Source organism: Musca domestica, unplaced genomic scaffold (assembly GCF_030504385.1).
Source record: "Musca domestica strain aabys unplaced genomic scaffold, Musca_domestica.polishedcontigs.V.1.1 3, whole genome shotgun sequence".
NCBI classification, from domain to species: Eukaryota; Metazoa; Arthropoda; class Insecta; order Diptera; family Muscidae; genus Musca; species Musca domestica.
In genome coordinates, this window is record NW_026712299.1 from 6,615,833 (window position 1) to 6,636,624 (window position 20,792).

Sequence of the window (20,792 nt, forward strand, 5' to 3'; positions counted from 1 at the left end):
CACAAAGACATAATACCCTGACCACCTTGTGGTGTTGGGTATAAGTATATAAGACTGGTGTATACTTTTAGGCGCGATTTACGATGGTCTAAGTTGATAATGGCTGCATATATTGTACCAGTGGAAGAGGGTTTTTACAAATATTTCAAATTTGATGAGTTTTTTTATGTTACATATTCGATATACAATCTTCTTTTGTTTAGACACACCCACAATGAAATTTGATCCAGAATAGTTCTTCCTTTGATACTTTCCTAAAAAAATTAAGTTTAAATGCAGATTTTGACTTGAATTGAAATTGAAAGTGTTTGTAAGCACACAAAATGATCATGTTTACTTGCCAAAGCGGTCTGCTGAAAATGTGCACCTTCGGTTGGCCACCAGAACTCAAGCGCCGGCCATGGTGATGGTGTGGGCCGCCATAAAAGCCGATGATCGCTGTCCGCTCATATTAATCGACCGTGGCATCAGAATAAATGCCGAATATTATCGCGAAAATATGTTGGAGGGTGTATAAAAGCCTTGGGAACGCAAACATTGTGGCCGTGGGTTTTTTATATCACCCTGTTTAGATCTAGAGTACTGTTCGATATGAAAGAGTGCTTCTGAAAAAATCTGTCATTTATTATTATTTATTATTATTATTTATTATTATTATTTTTTTTCTTAATTTATATGTTTTTATAATTTTTTTTAATGTTTTGAGGGACAATTTATCTACCTTCAAAATTTTATATTTTCCGAAAGGGCTGTCAAAGTTTTTATCAAGAATTTTTTATAAGGACTGCCTTAGCTTTGATTGTGTTTTTTTATTTCCTAAGGAATATTATTTACAAACTCTAATGGCTAATTTCGAATATATCCTAATAATGTTTCAAAAAACACACAAATCTCTCATATTTTTCAACATTTTCTCTTTATCTTTGTTTAACTTCAGTTCCTGTGCAATATTCCCCAAATTGATGTTTAATTGAAACATCAAAATTTCCCCCCGAAATCCGCTCCCCACCTTCCCCCAAAAAAATTACCAACAATTTCTCTTTCCCCCCAAAAAAACCACTTACCTTGCTGTCGTACAGTCACGATACAAAATATCAAAGTCCTTGCAACACAACAACTTGCAACGATTCACCCCCGGTTGTATGGCACCCAAACCGCGCAATATTCGCACCTGTTCCACATTGCATACCAACGGTACAATATCGAGGCGTTTCAGTTTCGTATAGACCGTATGTAGGCCACCGACCAAATGTTTCAAAAACAATTCAAAAGCTTGCGGCAGACACAGCATTGTCTCACCGCTGATGATGAAGGCAGCCACCTTTTGTCCACGATATTCAACCAATTTACATTCATTGGCACTGGGATCGGAGGTCGAAATGGGCGGTGGACTGTTATAGGTGCGTGGCGGTACATGATGATGGGCGGCCGCCATTAGCTCCAACGGTGAGGCGTGATGCATCATTTGCAGTGAATTGAGGAGACCCAATGAATGCGGTGGCAGGCCATGTGGCATGCGGGGCGGTAAACCGGCCGGCATGCCATTTGGTGTTGGTACACCACCCATATGGGGTGGTGGTGAGAGCTGATGTTGCTGTTGTTGTTGCATTTGTTGCATCATACTGTGATTGAGAGATGTGACCGGACTAACGGCATTACCATGACGTGCGGGCGATGAGGCTGGGGAACAGCTGGAACCGCGACCGGTGTGGGAGGAGCGGCCATTGGTACGATCATCGCCACGTTCGGTACCGCGACTGCTGCTGCTGTCACGTGCTCCATTTTGTTGTTGCTGCTGTTGTTGTTGTTGCTGTTGCTGCTGATGATGCATCAGCATTGTGGCCGAGTTCATGATGTTCGCTTGATGTTGGTGTTGTTGTAGTTGTAGCTGCTGCTGCTGCTGTTGATGCGTATGAAGATGCAGATACGTGGTTGATGGGTATGAAGGACTCAGTTTGGCGTGTAAAGGACTTTTGTCACAGTGATTGTTGTTGTTATGCAATGTTATGTTATTGTTATTATTGTTGTTATTGTTATTATTATTATTGTTCATTTCTTGCGTTATGGCATTTAAATGAAATTCACTTTTCACTTTAATCAAGGCCTTCGGCGAGGCTTGATCGACAACAATGATTTTCGTTGGATTTTCCAATAGCAATTGTTTTTCACTTTGATTTTCCTCAACACAATTCGAAATCATACTAGTCTCCGAGCATCATAGTGTCTTTTGGGCGGGGGAGGTTTAATTTAAAAGTGTTTTGGGTGATATTTTTAAGTTTAATTTCCGTGGAATATTTTAATTTTCTCACAGTACACTGAATATGTTCATTTTTAATCTGGAAAATGAAGATAACATATTTATTTAGATATTTTTTTGTTAAGATTTTTTTAAAGCAAAATACAGTTGGTTTTCGGAGTTAAGTTAATGAAAATATTTATTTGATGTTCAATAAAAACACAAAGAAAGGATACTGATCAAGTATAACCTGTGCTAAATTTAATCCGTAGGAATGGTAATTTTAGAAAAAATGAGGCTTTTGAAGTTGTCGCTATCGACTTTTTAATGATCAAAACTTAAGTAATATTGCAAAAACATATTTTTGAAAAATGTTGATAAAATATGCAGTATTTTATCTTGTACGATTGTTGGCTGAGCTTTAATTGAATCAATAAAAAAAGAGTTAAACATTTAAATTCAAATAGGTATGTCTCAAAAACTGGAAAATTTTATTGTTTTTCATTTTTTTTCCCTAATAATCCTTTCAAAATGTATATACGAATTTAAGCCAAAATAAACAAAAAGGGCGGTCGACGCCAAACAAATTTGGACGAGTAGAAAACAGTGGCATCATTCATAACTTCCAAATAGTATTTCGAAGTGAGTGATTTTTAAATTTAAAATTTTATTAAATAATACGAGAACGCGGAAAATGTATATCTCAAAAAAGCAAAGCTAACCAGTAAAGAAAGTCTTAGTCGGGCGGGGCCGACTTTATGATACCCTACACCACTTTGCTAATTTAGTTGAGCTCCACATAACAATTAAAAGTTTTTATGGGAGAATTCAATCATACACGCTATGATTATAATTATAATTTAAAGTTCAAAGGACTAAACATGCCGAAGCATTTGTATCCTTTAAATTCGGACTTGTATTGACCATTTGGTGCACAATTAATTTGAAATCGGATAAATATATATATGGGAGCTACATCCAAATCTGAACCGATCTCGATAAAATTTGGCAAAGATATTTCTGAGCTGTATTTGATATATTTCCCTGAATATCGTTGTTACGGAGTGCATATTACGGTTGTGGGTAACAAATATAACAAATCGGATGAATAATATATATGGAGGCTATAGCTATATCTGAACCGATCTTCACTAAATTTGACATACTAGCTTCTAGACTCAATTCGGTCGTATGTGCCAAATTCCATCCCATTTGGACAAATATTAGACGTTTGGTGCACAATAAAAGGTAAATCGGCCGAAGTTATATATGGGAGCTATATCCAAATCTGAACCGATGTCGATAAAATTTTGCAAATGTATTTCTGAGCTGTATTTGATATATTTCCCTAAATATTGTTACGGCAGCGGTGGACAAAAATAACAAATCGGATGAACAATATATATGGGAGCTATATCTAAATTTTGACCGATTATCTCCAATAGGGTTCGTCCTTGGGCCAAACAAATGATCTGTGCAAAATTTCATCTGGATCGGGCAATAAATGCGACCTGTACTTTGTTTACAAAAATACATGGACATACGGACGGACGGACGGACACACGGACGGACGGACATGCATAAATCGACTCAGAATGTGATTCTATGCAGATCATCAAAAGGAACTATGGGTCTATCTCGTTTCCTTTTGACTGTTACAAACAAATGCACAAAGACATAATACCCTGACCACCTTGTGGTGTAGGGTATAAAAATTTCAGTTGCCTGCGATTTTCGAACCTGACGAAAATGGAAAGATGCCAATAATGATGTTAATATAGTTTTTGTAGTATTTTGTGGGATTTTTTTTATTTTTTCATATTTTTATCGCATGCGATTTTTTCAATTTGATTTATAATATTTAAGTGTGCATTTTGTAATATTTTTTCACCTTACAACACAGGTGGGTGTTTTTATATACAGATTGCAATTATCGTCCGATCCTCAAGAAAATTTTCACAAGGGTCGGGTTAGGGTTAGAGGGGCTAGGCCTATTGTTTTCAAAGATGTCCGCAATACATTTAGAGGTTGAAATGCCCCAATAACTAAAAATGTTCCTAATTGTGCAGCCGTTATAAAGGTCACAAATAGAAAGCAAAGGACGCGAAATTTCACTTGATTTTCAGGCGAAATCCAAAATACACAAAAGGTGAACTTCTGGCTTTTTAAGTTGGTTTCATTGACAAATATAGCCAAATATCGTAGACAAGCAAATCATATAGATGAGTCTAAATTTAGAGATACAGAGGGGCTTCTTGCTTTTGGAGATGGTCGCAAAATATTTAGAGGTTCAAATGAAGCAAAAAAAATAAAAAATTTCCTGATCACACAATTGAAGCCAATCGACACACCTTAGAAGAGAATTATGGACAGGGAAGAAGTCTAGCATTTTGTATGACCATTGCTGTAAAATGGACCACAACAACATTCCTGCCGTTTAGATAAGATTTAGACATTTGATGTATTTGGTAATGTTTGGGACCTATAATAGAAATGTTTGACTAATAACTTTGCTTAATATTTTGACTTTCTACTTTAAGGGAAGAGTTTTTTTTTTTAATAGGAACAAAAAACCTATTGTGTACCTCTTTTGCGTGAAACATTTTGTTATCAAAATAATTCTTGAATTTTTACCAGAAATATTAACGAAACCTCTATATACCTAAAATGTAAGGATTCCAAGGAATCTTAATTTGAAATTTTCCAAAAATGTCGGAATAAACTAACCTTTTAAAACGCCGATATTTTTAGCTCAACTTTCATAATCTGCTGGATTTTTCTTGTAATTAAACCTAGAAGTACGTCCGCAATGTTTGAAAAATATCAGTTCCATTTCTATTGTACCATTTTTGATTGTAGAACTAGTAAAAGGAAGAATTGTTAAATGTGCTCTGAGGTTACTGCTTTGCCCATATAAAATCAGAAAATGTGTCTAGTAAAATGTAAAGTAGTAATTTTTAGCAACACTGGTGAGCTGTTTAGCTCACGCACATTTCACGTTTTGTTTCACTGTGAAAAAAATAGTACTATATTGCAGGTTGTATAACACAATTATATACACCCCAAAAATACCTCTGTAAAATTTTGTGAAATTCGGCTCGGTTTCTATATTTATAACTATTCTCGATTTCACAACCTAAGCAGGAGGGAGGTGATGCGATGTCACACCAATGAGTAAATATTAAATACTGTGGGTATTATTGCAAATCAAAATATGATATAGGGTAAGTGCTCCTGAGACCGGCATTTTTATACCCTTCACCATAGTATGGAGGGTATATTAAGTTTGTCATTCCATTTTTAACACCTCAAAATATAAATTTAAGACCCCTTGATCATCATAAAATTCTATGTCGATTTAGGGACATCCGTTTGACATTTTGACGATTTTAGCTCATTATTCGCCGGATTTTTTTTCTTTGTATTTGAATATTGTAATGGCCTATAACAAAAATTACCTATGCAGTTAGACTATATAAAGTTGACCATATAAAATTTCCAAATTCGTTCCAAATTGTGGAGGGTAAACAATTTTTTTTCAAATTTAATTTTTTTCTTGTTATAGGGACATGTCATACCGATAATAGACAAGTGGTGCCGACTACTGGCACAAATGCACTATTTTATTTCTTTTAGAAATATCCCTAATTTAATAACAACGAATGAAACGTTAGTTTCGTTTATCTAAAAATATACAGAATAACAATTTAGGGTATCTTGAATTTAACGACAATTTTCCAATGATAGCATACCAAGATGGACACAATAAATCTCATAGGATGGTCGAGGATTCATAACGTTCATATGTGGGAAAGCAAAACGAATAAAAGGCTTTTGTATTTTTTCTACCTCTTAATTTGGATGCACAAACTAATTACGATGACACAACTGAATAGCATAGCCTCCTAAAGGTATAAAGTTCGGAAAAATCTTTAGAATTACATTTTGTGAAAGAGATTCGAATAAACTTTAGCACTCAATTGATAGAAAACAATTGATACCCAAGTCCATAGCCATTCACTTTTTTAAACAAAAGGTCAAAAAAATGGAATTATTAAAGAGATCTCTTAACATTGCATGAGTTACATTGGAACACCTATTTATATTAACCACTAGGTTATTCACAAAACTCCAGTCATAGCATTAAAATAATTTCATTTTGAAAACATCCTCAAACATAGCACTGTTTATTTTCAATTTATTTCACCGATTTTGTTTTTTTTTTTTATTATTTTATACATTTATTGAACACCAATTATGATTTTTTTTATATATATTTAAAAACCAACTGTATTTCATTATTTTTTATTATTACGCAATGTAATTTAGTTTAATATTTTGTTACAAATATTCACCTTCTTCCAATTTTTAATTTGTAAGTTTTTTTTTTCTTTTTTTTTATATTTGTTTTAAGAATTTCTAAAAAAATAGAAAATTGTTTTATTTTTATTTATTTGTATTATTTATTTAATTAATTTTGTATTGCAATTCGAAATTAAAACTGTCCACAAAAGACGCGAACGCGTAGCCGATCATTGCCGTTGCCACAAACCGCTGCGATTGATTGTTGCAAGAATGTATTTGTAAACCGATGATGATGATGCTGCGGCTGTTGTTGTTGTTGGCAAATGCTCTTCTTCTTTCATTTAATTATTTAATTTTTTTTTTTTTTTTTTTGTGGTGTGTTATTGTTCTGTAATTCCTATCATTATTGACCAAAAAAAATGAAAGAATTAAAATACACGTTTTACGATTTCGCTTGGGTCTCGTATTCAACCGTTAGCAGTTGTTAACCGACGGCGTGTCACACGACGTATGATTATTGCTGGAAAACGTTAAGCAATCGTAACCGAAAACCAAACGTAATTGGAAATGGAAACGAACAAAACGAGATGCAAAAACAACATCAAAATGTGAAAATGAATGAAGAAAAATAAAAAAAACAACGAAAACAAACACACACAGAGCACATCAAATGGATATACACCACCAAATGAAACGAACGACATCAACCAAACAGAAACGTTGCTGTTGTGGATGATGGTAAGGAGGATGATGAAGATGGTGGTGGATGGCTGGCAAACGGCGGCGGCGGTGGCCAAACAATTGTCGAAATCCTCACAAATACATATACAAATGTCACTTAAGAAATATAATGTTGCTGCAGGAAATAAAGAGGGAGGGGTACGCACACACACACATACACACTCAAATGTATTTCCACTGGCAAATAAATGATGTCTCTCCAATAAAAATCCGTGTGTCGTTCGTTCTGTCGACTGCGTCGCCGTTGTTGTTGCTGGCGACACTACAACTGTGATGTGGCAGAACGACGAACCGACCCTTTTGGGCTGAGCGAGCCAGCGAATGAGTTTGAGCAAAGACACTTTTTACAAAAAAAAATATCACATCAATGTGGAATTATATATAAATATATATTTCATTTTCCTTTTTGACTTTTTTGTTGTTGGAATTTTTTGTATTTATTTGATTGTTGTTTTTCTTTTAATTTTTTGGAGTAACGAAATGTTTTACGCGCGCGCAAAGTGGAGAGAATATTTTTTCCACTTTTATTTCAATTCAATTTTTTTTTAATTTTTTCTTTAAGTTTTATTTTTTATATATTTTATCCATTTCTTATGTATTATTTTTTTATTATGGCATTTACATTTCAATTCGTTAACGTTTTGCCGTTTGTTTTCCAAAATTTGCAAAGGTGCTTATCCGTTGTACCGTACCGTTTGGTCCTAGACGTACACTGAATTCAAATGGGGAAAACCACCGTCGCTCAACGTTAAACTGCACGACGACGACTCCACCAAACACACACAATCACACAGCCGTAAATACGATTATGAGCACACACACACACGGTATGGTGAGTGAGCAATTGAGGAGACTCCTTCTGGAATATTTGTATTGTGTGTACCTTCACTTACAAATGACAAATTCGTAATGAGAAACGAAACATTGCTACGAATATCAATGTTGTTTGAAATAAAAAAACCAACAACAGCAACAACGACACATACAACTGCAGAAAACGCACATTTGTACGCACACACACACTCACATCCGTCGATGCTCCTCCGTGAAGAGAAAGAGAGTTGGCTGGCAGCAGCAGCAAACAAACCAAAAAAGAAATAAAAAAATAGAAATTCAACTGTTCAAATTGGTTGGGCATTTGTATGCAACAGCAACAACAATAAAAACACACACACACCACACACAAAACATATGCATGCTCACACCCACAGTTCACCCTCTCCATCCGACCAACACCCGACTGACTATACTCAACCAACATTCAGACATTTGTGCTCAGGAGGACAAATATAGCAAATGAAATGAATTACAACACAAAACCAACGGTAATGCCATACAACATTGCAAGAGAGCTACTGAGCAGCAGAGACACACTCCACAATGAAACCAGAGAGAGAGAGAGAAACGCAGTCGTCTCCGCAGTCAGTCATCGGAGTTGGAACAATCGGCATTAATGCTGATTCCCATTGTTCATTTGTTTGTTTGTTTGTACGTATGTATGTATGATTGCTTTGTTACTCTCCACCTCCTGTGGATATTATCTCATTCGCTGGGTTGTTGTTGTTGTTTTTTTATTACTATTGCCATTGTGGGGATGGATGGTTGCTACTCTGCAACTCAATGGTGGTGGTGCTTAAATTTGAATACTATTGTTGTTTTTGCTGTTGTTCGTGTCTCCACACAGGACTACAACAGTTGTATGTGTGTGTGTGTAAAAAAAAACATTTTTTTGTTTCCATTTCGATTGTTATATTTGTTTTTGGCATATTCATTTCTCTGATTTTGCAAAGCTGTGTGCCTGTGTGTGAAAACGAATTTCAGCAGCCACTGACGCTGCTGCTGCTGCGGCACTTTCTCGGAGTATTATTAAAGAGGGGTCGTTAACGTTTCTTCGTTTGTTGTTCGTTTCCATTGTGTTTTGTGATTCCAATTCGTACTTGCTGAGTTTTTGAATTGCTGTTGTCGTTGTTGTTGTTCACAGTGGCACATTTGGATGAACCCACACACACACACACAATCAAAAAAGGGGATGGTTTTCATGAGTTTTCTGGAATTTTGTTGTTGGCTTTGCTGCTGTCGCAATTGCCATTTGGACGAATACGAATACGTTATTATTACTACTCTCGATGTTGTTGTAGTTGTTACAAATGGAAAATGTGAAATGGAATTAAATAAAGCAAAGCAAAACGAAAAAAAAAAAACACGAAAACGAATAGAAATAAAAAAGAACCCCAAGGCGAACGAAATGTGAGTAAGTATTTATTTGTTCGTTTGTCTCAATACATACAATTGTATGCTGCTATGTAAATACTAGCCTCTAGATGGGATATGTTGGGTGGGTAGATGGCTATATACTTGGAGGACGAGTGTGAGCGAGAGCTTATATTGCCAGCCAGCAAATAAATAACATTTGCCACAAACAAATTAATATGATTTGTCAATGAACATTTAAGTTGAAACTTTTGGATTGTATCTAGCACGAGTATATTATCCCAAAGAATACTCCCACTTTTCAAATAAAATGACAATTTCAAGATGTCCTTAATTGCTAAGGGAATGGAGAAAATAAAATAAGACCTTAATATAAATATTAGATATGAAAAAATATCTAAGAGATTTTAATGTTATTTTAAGAAACCTAAATACATTAATATAAATATATAAATTCATTTTTAGTTAAATATTTTTTCAATATTTTAAATAATATTTTTTGAATATGAATATTTTTATGAAATTTAGAAACAACCTGTCTAATTTCCTTTCCGTTATAATTCAATTTAATTTAATATTTTAATAGGTTTGCCCTTACATTTGTCCTTATGGAAACAGGTTTACCTTGTGTGTAACGAAACGAAAAATGAAACGAATACCATCGACTTGGAAGAGAAACGTATGGAATGAGAATATCCTGTGATACAACTTAAAAACATTTTGTTTTGTGCTGTTCAATGAGCTTGAGGCCACGGACATGCAAGAGCGGCGGCATTTAATGGATTTTCTTGGTATTTGAATAATAATTTTTAGATATTTCGAGACATTGAAGAAATTTAAAAGCTGGCAATTACATTGAATAACTTCTTAATTCACATCACTTAGAATGGAATATATTTGGGCTGTCTACCCAAAAAAAATCGGTTTTAAAAACAACTCTATATCAGATTCAAATCTTAAAAATGGAAATTTAAATAATTGGTTAATTTTAAAACCACAAATATTTTTGCCAAATAGTTTTTCATACCCATAATGTGTAAAATATATAAAATAACAGGTAAAAAAGCAGTTAGTTCTTTACGAAAACATGGATCAGCATGGACAATTTTCAGTCACCGACTGTAGTGCCCATTATGAACTTATATTACAAAATTTAAAACAATGTCGGTGAATAATGTCGCTAAAATTATCAAAACACGGAATATAGCGAGGTACCGTTATATGAGGGCTATACGAAGAGGTGGGTCAGCATGAAAAACTCCATTAGGAACTCCAAATACCAAATTTGAAACAATTCCCATGAAAAATATCACAATACTTAATATTCGGATATAAACATGCGTATTTACAGAAAGTTCAGTTAAAAATGTGACTAAAATACCCAAAAAACCTTAATTCGACGGACGGACATGTCTAAATCGACATTGAATCTTATTATGATCAAGAATACATTCATATATACTTTGTGGGGTCTGCAATGCCTATTTCTAGGAGTTACATAATATGTATGGTAGAGGGTGTACAAATTAAAAGAAAAAAAATGGGAATGACGGCACCACCATGGACCTTTTGTAGCCATACCGATTTTTATCGGTATCAGAGACTCCATAAAATATATATAATTGCGATCAGCATAAGTCAGTTTTATCAAAGATATAGGTAATGATTTTCATGATAAATGAATAAAATTTGACTTTATCAAAAACCATCAGCCGTTCCGTGTGTCTTTTTGCGAATACAAAAACCAACAGCATATATCCAAGGACCCATGGGAGATGAAACTCCCATGTTTTTTATATTTTCAACTCATATCGGAATTTGAGTAAAATATAATACCAAAGGAAAACTAAAAAAGTTCGCCTCGCCACAATGATTTATTTTACAAGGTAATAATCATGCATACCAACCGAGAATTAATTCTTTCATCGACTATAATTTCCGAGGAATGACTATAAAAAATTGATATTTTCTAATTACACGGCTACATCTTCCAATTTGTTTTTTTGTTCTATGTGATACCCTACAACAGAAAAAAATATATTGAAAAGCCACCTCATGTCAAAAATAAATTTCGTCGATCTCGTTTTTTAAATAATGTCATGCAGTCCTGCAATAAATTTAACCTTTGTTTTTTACGCCCTCTGTCATGCTCATAGGCCATTCAGGCTACGCTTTCTGTCCTGTCTTATAATTTATTCTTTTCAGCAAGGAGATTATTCTAAATTTGTGAGAATTTTCAAAAGCCGTTCTCTAGTTATTGGTGCAGAAACTAACATAAATTTCAATTAAATATACAGATTGCACATATCTTGCTAAATACCGTATATCTTGGTTGTTATCATCAATAGTTTCGGTCAGAGGTAACCTCAAAGTGTATTTGTGATTTTGTAGGGGTCAAAAATATTCGAGTTTTAATGGAAAATTTGGTATTTTTACACAAAACTTACAGCCGAGTTTACCATTAACATTATCCAAATTGATAAGTTCTGCTATGTTTTAAACCTATTCTCTGTGTAAAAGTTTGCAATTCCGACGAAAATGTCTCGGTGTAAAATTTTACAATTCCGACGAAATCAGATTGGTCTATAATTGTGACCTGTAGAACAAGTGCAAAATCTGGAAACCTTTCTGTTTTTTGTCCATCTCAACCCATAAGTATTTTGCGAACATCTTCAAGAACTATAGGCTTCTATTCTGACCCTAACCCTAACTTCCTGCAAGTTTTCATGGGGATCGGACCATAATGGCGACCTGTTGTGTGATTACAAATTAACATTGACAGACAGACTGACAGACTTACATAGCTCAGCTCGGCGAGATAGATTTTGCATCATTTTTTGGCCCAATCAAACTTATAATACCCCCGACACTATTAACCCTCAAGCGAGTAACAAAAAATATATTTTTGGTACTTTTTCAAAATATTGTTTAAGTCAAAATATTCTACAAAATTATTTGCCCTTATACTCTATTATAGGTCCTTTCATAAAAACAAAAATTTAAATCTTACTTAAGTGCCAGAAATTCAGAAATATTAAAATCGCATTTTTAAGTAATATCAACAATTTTGGTTTATATGAAACGAAAATTTGTGAGACTTTGAGGACGAATGTGCTGCAAATGTTCTATCCAATAGCAAAGCTGTATTGTTGAAAATTCCAAGTGGATTTGTAGGACTCGGTTTGCAGATATTTGAGATATACCTATTTCGTACCATAGAACATAAATGTAGAGCTTTGGATGAATGGGCCATATTGGCCAATTTTGTTCATATTTCCATCTTATCTTTCCAAATGTTGGTATTTTGATTTTATATTAGCTAGTATTTTAATTAATCAATTTAACTGCCACAGTCGTCCAATATTGTTTTCCAACATCACATTTAGTAGCTGTATGTACGAATGTAGCAAAACAATTGTTTAAAAATCAACGATCGATCCAATTCAAATAGGTTTTCATCTATTAAAAATATAATTCTTAAAGTTCGCTAGTAGTCTGCAGATATTTGTTATCAACGATATTATTTGTGAAACTAATGTTAATATTATCAAAATCTCCTGGGGCATTTTTAATGTCCAAGATATTATCTGATAATATTGCTATTCCCTCAAATTTTTTCTTAAAATATAGTATCTATTTTTCCTCAAAAATTGTAATATTTTCCTACACACTTAATTTTTTAATTCAACAATATCAAAACCCGCTTTAGTCATTAATAGGAACCATTTTTAAATTTACAAGTAGTAAATGTAGGCATGTAGCAAAAATAAAATCCACGATCAAGATATTTTTTCAAGGCCAAAATGAAAAACTTCAATAAATTTTAAATTTATAATAAAAATGTCTATAAAACTCGAGACAAACATTTAACACACATTTTTTTTGCACCTGTCCGTGGCATAAAATTCAATTTTCCACTCCTCATTGCCCTAGCGAAAAATTCAAAATGCTTTGGTATTTATTTAAAATGTGTTTCACTACAAAGCCGTAAAATTCACATTCTCACAGATAAAATTTCTTGTTTCAAATTTTCTTACAACTTCTGCCCTTAAATATTTCAATTCCAAATTTCATTCCATTTCGTTCCAGTCGTGGTCGAATTACAAATGAAAAACAAATAAAACATTCATCAAACACCAGCGACAGGAGCAATGGCATACCAACAACAACAACTGAAGCAATCACATATTCTATATCTCTCACACAATCGAATATCATTCCATCTCATTCGTACAGCAATCGTATTTGGTGTCTTTGTTGTTACAATTGCTCTTTACGGCCATTGCAGGTGGGTTGGTGTTCACCAATAACAGTTGACTGGTACTCATCGCACACACACACGCATACCAACAACCATACGAAGCAGTTGTTACGCTGTCGACGTCAACGATGTCGTCTCAGTTATTCTCCTCGGCAGCATCATGTCAGTGGGCAAGCATATACAGTCACATTTAAAATACAAACAAACATTCATTCAATGCGAATGTGTTTTGTTGTTGCTGCTGCTGTTTCTCTTTCGGTTGTGGAGTACAATTGCCTCTGAGTTGGATAGGTTTAATTGTATTTTGTATTCGAAATGAAATGAAGAAAAATAAGCAAAGAAAAAACAAATGGAGATATCAAATGAAATGTTCTCTCTCGCGGGCACACATAGTGCGCTCTCTCTCTCTGTGGAAGAGCATTTGCAAATTTGAATGAAAGTGGGAGGGAGTTTAATTCTGCCGTTGTTACTCCTGACAAAAGTGTCGCGTTTCCTTTGAATTCTTCTCATACTCACACCAATGCAACAACATTCGAATGACAATTGTTGTGTTTTATGCGAAAATTTTTCGTTTCTCCATTTCTCATTGTGTGTTCGTCTCTGTATTTTTGTATGTACGTACATAAGCATCATCCATTGTGTGTTGGTAGGTATGTATGTTTGAATTTCTTTTTATTTTGATTTGAAATGAAAATAAAAATAAAATATTTCTTTCTTTTGTGGAATTGTAGTTCGTTCTCTTTCACTCTCCATTCGAGGGAAATAAGTCTGGCTTTTTCTGTCACTCAATGCGGTGTCTGACGTTTGTTTGGTTTGTTATTCGTTGGCCAGTTGCCGATGGTGTGAGTTTACCGTAAGGGGGGAGGTACCAACGTTAGTTGCGTTTCGACGGCGGAGGTTCTCTTTATGTTCTTAACATTTTAATTAAATGATTAATTTGTCATTTTTCTCCAAAGGTTGCTGTTGTAATTCATTTTCCTTTTATTTTTTTTGTCGGTTCGTTCATTCGTTTTGTTTGTTTGCCTCGCTGTGTCTCTTCCATGCGACTCTCCTACCTACCTACCTACCTACCCTCGACACCATTATGCAATTTCCCATGGCGTTCGTTGTCTTTGTCATCGTTTTTTCTACATTTTCGCGAATGTCAACATTAATATTGAGTTTTTTGTTTTGTTCGCAGTTTTTCTGTATGTTTTGTGTCATTGTATGGCACTTTTCTTTAATAATGGAATTTAATTTATTTCTTAATTTCAAATTGTTTGTTGGTGTTGTTTTCTTTTTGTGAACTTTTGTGTTAGGAAATTATTACACACACATATGGAGGCACAGAGGGGCAATGAATAAAGTATTTATCCATTAAGTCATTGCAAGGGAATTATTAATTTCAAAAATTCAAGGTTATCATGAAAGTCTAGATTAAGACTTGGCGACCCACTTGCTTGTTAATTTCGTTATATAGGTTGTGGATATATTCTCTCTAGAGCGTACTTTTTGAGCTTAACCAAACATTTCAATAATCATAACAGAAGTCAAATTATATATTTAAAAAAAACGAACATTGCCTGGGGGTATTCATCGGTCGCCAAAACCGACTTTTAACTTTTAACTTGTTAATCCAAATTTTAACATTTCACCTTCTTCCATTCACCTAAAAACTAAATTGGTACCTTTTAGTACCTTTTTAAGTGGTAATTCAAAGTTTTTTCGTAATTCTAGAATTTTATTTGTAATTTGAAACATTTCAATTGTAGTTTGAGAATTTTATTAATTTTTCTATTTTTTATTCGAATTATTACAATCGAAAGTGGAATTATTTCACTTGTAATTCTAATCATTTTATTTGTAATTCAAAAAAGTGTTTGTGATTTTCTTGGTTTCGAATTTCAATGGAATAATTCGAAATGGAAAAATATGAATTTTAAATGAAATAATTCGAATCAAAAAATAAACAATTAAAAAAACCAGTTAGCTCGGCCAAGTCGAACTTTTAATACCTTACACAATTTGGAAAGAATTTGCAAATCTTCAAAAAAAAAAATTAAAATAAATAAATAAAAGATTCTGTTCAAATCTTCAAAATACCGTATATACGAAGTTAACGTTATTTTGGGGTCTATACGAAGGCGTGCACCTGTCACAGTCTGTAGTACCCATTACGAAGTACAAATACGAAGTTTTAACAATTCCGGTGAATACTGTCGCTAAAATCATCAAAATACCGAATATCGGGAGGTACCGTTATATGGGGGCTATACGAAGACGTTGTCCTGCATAGCCAATTTTCTGTCACAGACAGTAGTATCCATTATGAACTTCAAATACGAAATTTGATTGTTTCAAATTCGCGAAGAATGTCGCTTACGAAGACGTGGACCTGCATAGACAATTTTCTGTCACAGTCTGTAGTACCCATTACAAAGTGCAAATACGAATTTTTAACAATTCCGGCGAATAATGTCGCTAAAATCATCAAAATACCGAATATCGGGAGGTACTGTTATATGGGGGATATACGAAGACGTGGACCTACACAGACAATTTTCTGTTTTATGCTGTAGTATCCATTACGAATTTCAAATACCAAATTTGAAACATTTCCGGCGAAGAATGTCGCTTAAATCATCAAAATACTGAAAATAGGGAGGTACCGTTGTATGGGGGCAATACGAAGGCGTGGACCTACATGGCTCATTTTCTGTCTGAGGCTGTAGTGTCCATTACGAACTTCAAATACCAAATTTGAGACAATTCCGGTGTACAATGACGCTAAAATCATCAAAATACCGAAAATAGGGAGGTATCGTTATATGGGGGCTATACCAAAACGTGGACTTACATGGCGAATTTTCAATACCAAAAGTCCTTAAGACATAATATACATTTGAGTAAAATTTTATCAACCTACTTCATTTCGTTCGGAAGCTAGAGTGATTTGCACAGATGGAAAGACGGACGGACATCGCTAAATCGACATAGAATTTAATGCTGATCATAAAAATTTATGCTGATCCGAATTTTATTGTGGGGTCTAAAATGTATATTTCGGCTATACGAAGACCTGAACCTGCATAGGCAATTTTCTGTCAGAGGCTGTAGTATCGGTTACGAACTGGAAATACGAAATTTGAAACAATTCCGGTAAATAATGTCGCTAAAATCATCAAAATTCAAAATGTAGGGAGATACAGGTTTATTGGGGCTATACGAAGGCGTGGACCTATATCGGTCATTTCCAATACCAAAAGTATTGTAGACATAATATACATCTGAATAAAATTTTATCAACCTACTTAATTTCGTTCGGAAGCTAGAGTGGTTAAAACAGACGGACAAAATGATAGAGGGACGGTCATCGTGAAATCGACATAGAATTTTATGCTGATCAAGAATTTTATGCTGTGGGGTCTATAATGTATGTTTCGAGGTGTTACAAACGGAATGACAAACTTAATGTACCCTCCATACTATGGTAGAAGGTATAAAAACATATTGAAAAATGCTGTTAAAATTATAAAAATACCGTATACAGGGAAGTAGAGTTATATGAAGGCAATACGAAGACCTGCACAGAGCCGAAAATACAATGACTTTTTTAACCATGTGCATGGTTAATTTTTTCATGGTAAATGTTTGAGATTACAAACACAAATTAACGTTATATAAGGTCAAATGTAGATGAAAAATAGTTTAATTAACGTTGTATAAGGTTGTTGTTTTTTGAGAGAGACGGAAAAATGTGAGAGATACATAAAAATTTAAAGAGCCTTCGGCTCTGTTGTGGTCAACAATTTTGAACTGCTTTGTGTTTGACGAAGTTCAATATTACAATATACGAAGTTGCAACGAATGTGACTGTCATATTCCCCCTCCTCCTCTTTATCGAATCTCTTTCTGTGGTCTGAATATGTGTAAGAAAGATCAAATAGACAATCACTTCTTAAGTTGGTGTTGAATAGTGCAAGGGAGTAGTGCACGTGCTCGTGGGAATAGTGCTTGGTATAAAGGTAAGTAAAAGCTGGTGAAATTAACAAATATATTTGATTGTAATTTGTATTTGTTTTAATAGAAAACCCTGATACTATTTCAACATAGTAATGTGTTATTGCTATATTCAAATTGTATCGGATTTGTCTATCAAATAAACTATAAATTACAATAAAGAAACAAAAATAACGGTAATACATTAAAAAACAAGCAACAACAACGTATATGCAGCGGCAAGCAAAAATGAGGAGAGAAATAATGTGTGAGTGTTTATTCATACATATGTGTTCTTTTTGTCTTGTGGCTGCTACGACGTACATTAGCGTATGCATTTGTCACCAAATGTACGTTGTTGTTGTTGGTAAGTTGTGACAATACTATTTGCTTTTATTAACTACTAGTTTCTTCTTCTGTTTTTGCAGTCGGTGTTTGGCGTTTTGTAGTTTTTTTCACAATGGCTGAGGAATATAATTTAAAATCACTCGGTAAGGCGTTAAAAAATAAAATTTATATTAAACATATATCTTTCTTTACCAGCCCTCCCTTAAATATACATACAATTTGTAATGGAAATACATATTTTAGAAATATGCGGTATTAATAAATAAATAATAAATAAACTTGTAAAAATTACATTTTTCTTGTTTTATTCAAACAAAGGTTAATTTATTATTAAAAATTATCATATGAACTGTTTAGATAAACTGACTATGAAATGTTATTATTAACAATTCTCATGGTTACAAAAATTTAACAGTGCATTGTTAAAACAACAATTTTTTTCAATATCAACAATTTTCGTGGTTAAAAAAGTCAAACATGGAATAGCTAAATTAACGATGATTATTTTTAAATACCAGTCAACAAGAAAATGTTTAAATTAACCTTACATAACGTAGACTCCAAATCATGTTTATTTATGGTTAAGCTAACCTTGTATAAGGTTAATTTTTTTCTCTGTGTGGGCATGCATAGGCAATTTTATGTCACAGGCTGTAGAACGAACTTCAAACCCAAGATTTGAAACAATTCCGGGGTATAATATAGCAAAATTCCTCAAAATACCGAATATAGGGAGGTCCCGTTATGTGGTGGTTTTACGAAGAAGTGGTCATATATAGGTCATTCTCAATACCAAAAGTCCTATAGACCAAACACATATCTGAGTAACATTTTATCAACCTATTTCAATTCGTTCGGAAGCTAGAGTGATTTCCACAGACGGACGGACAGATGGACGGTCATAGTTAAATCAACATGGAATTTTATGCTGATGTATATTTCGAGGTGTTACAAACGGAATGACAAACTTAATATACCCTCCATACTATGGTGGAGGGTTTAAAAACGGATTACAATGTAAATAATTCGAAATTAATTTTACGAATGACAAATGCCACCCCCGAAATACAAGTGAAATGTTACGAATAAGAAATGGAAATCTCGATTTACAATTGAAATGTCATGGTTTTCAAAAGGAATTCTCGAATTTCAAACAAAATGTTTCGAACTATATCTGAAATAGGTGTAGTACGAATTTCCAAAAAACTTTAGCCTTAGCCTCAGCTCTACACACCTACATTGACCCACAAGCAAAATTTCAAGATTCTATCTCTAAGTGATTCGCATTGGAGTTGATGAATCGGTCAATCTCACTAAATAATTAAACGATATAGGAATTATCGCACTCCCAATTATTTTCAACAAAGTCTAGATACTCCGCGTTTGAAAATCCATAATATTGATAATTATTTATTTGGAATGTTTTCATATTGATTTTCTTTATTTATTTCAAGTAAATAACTACGAAAATATCTACATATGTATGTATTCTGTTATTTATTTTATACTTTCTTTATTTGTGATGTTCTCTCGAAACGTTCGCTGCTTTCTTGGTAGTGGTCCGATGGGCCGGTGGTGACACCCAACCAATCGGAAACGCTTGTGTACAATTTTCCTTTGTTTGCCTTCTTTTCGAGTGGATTTTATTGTTGTTGTCGTAGTTTTTATTTTCTTTCTTTTATTTAACTTTCTACGACGTCTTTCTCTTCTCAGTTTACGACGACCATGCTGCTGTTTTCCAACAATTGAACTTTGAACAGCTTTTATATGTTTCTCTCTTTCATTTTTTGTGCAGTCCATTTTTTTTTATTTTTTAAATAGATATTTATTTTCTTCAATTTATATTTTATCTCTATAGTTGAGTGTTTGTGTGTGTGCTTTTCTATTCAATGTTAAAGAATGATGAATTGTTGGAATTTTTTGTTTATTTATTTTATAGTTATTTATAATGCACAATGGAATATACAATAAATACATATATAGGTACCTACATATGTTCATATTTTCCAATGGTGAGGGCCAAAGTTAGGATTAGTTTTAGTGGAAATTTTGGAAGAGTGTTTTAAAACATATTCAAATAGATAAAAATATTTATAGACAGTTCTAGAAAAATATCAATTTTCAATATAAACCAGGAAAGGAAAGGTCAAAAGTCGGACGGTGCCGACTATATGATACCCCAGACCACTATGTGTATTTATTTGAGCCCCTGTAACAAAAAAAATTATATTGGGAGTTTACGTGAAGTAGATCATATCAACTCTGAACCTTATTTTTAGGCGTATCATGTCTTTAGAGTACTCACAATTTAGGAATTACATCCAACTCGGAATCGATTTTCAAAAAAATTGACGGAGGCTTTTGTACCTCTAGTACCAAATAAAACTGCCGTATAGTGCATGATATAATTTCGATAAGAATTATATTAGTAACCGGGTTTAACCAAATGGAAAAATTTGGTCTCTTCAATTTGGGTTAGAAGGTTGAACTCAAGATAGACCCTACAAAATATAAACAGAGTGAGATGAAAAAAGTTGCAACCAATTTCAGACTGCTGTTATTTCTAAGCCACTCGTCCGACAAATGTTAAAATTATTCCAGTGACAGCTCATTATATTGTTTACAAGCGTACACAGGCATTCTGGTGAGAATTTTCCAGAAAAAAAGTTATTCGTTATGGAATTCAAGCGTGATAGTGTGATTTCTTTATAT

The 20,792-nt window shown here is 33.7% G+C and overlaps 1 protein-coding gene and 1 long non-coding RNA gene across 5 annotated transcripts in view; one reads left to right on the forward strand and one right to left on the reverse strand.

The window, feature by feature from the left end:
* LOC101894733 (probable WRKY transcription factor protein 1) overlaps positions 1 to 8,198 on the reverse strand; it is a 74,343-nt gene extending 66,145 nt beyond the window's left edge. For 2 of the 4 annotated variants that reach the window (XM_020038470.2, XM_020038468.2), the window contains exons 1-2: positions 6,592 to 8,194; positions 1,065 to 2,336 (exon numbers count right to left, since the gene is read on the reverse strand). In XM_020038470.2, coding sequence (XP_019894029.1) covers positions 1,065 to 2,200 — 1,136 coding nt within the window. In that variant the 5' untranslated portion in view covers positions 2,201 to 2,336; positions 6,592 to 8,194. Of the gene's footprint in view, positions 1 to 1,064; positions 2,337 to 6,591 lie in introns of all 4 variants that reach the window. The other 2 variants (XM_005175893.4, XM_059124638.1) reach the window with 2 other exon arrangements.
* A 9,503-nt stretch (positions 8,199 to 17,701) lies between these two features.
* On the forward strand, positions 17,702 to 18,371 carry LOC131803430 (uncharacterized). The gene is made up of 2 exons (XR_009342568.1): positions 17,702 to 17,758; positions 18,161 to 18,371. It is a non-coding gene; the product is annotated as an uncharacterized LOC131803430 (long non-coding RNA).
* Positions 18,372 to 20,792: the final 2,421 nt, after the last annotated feature.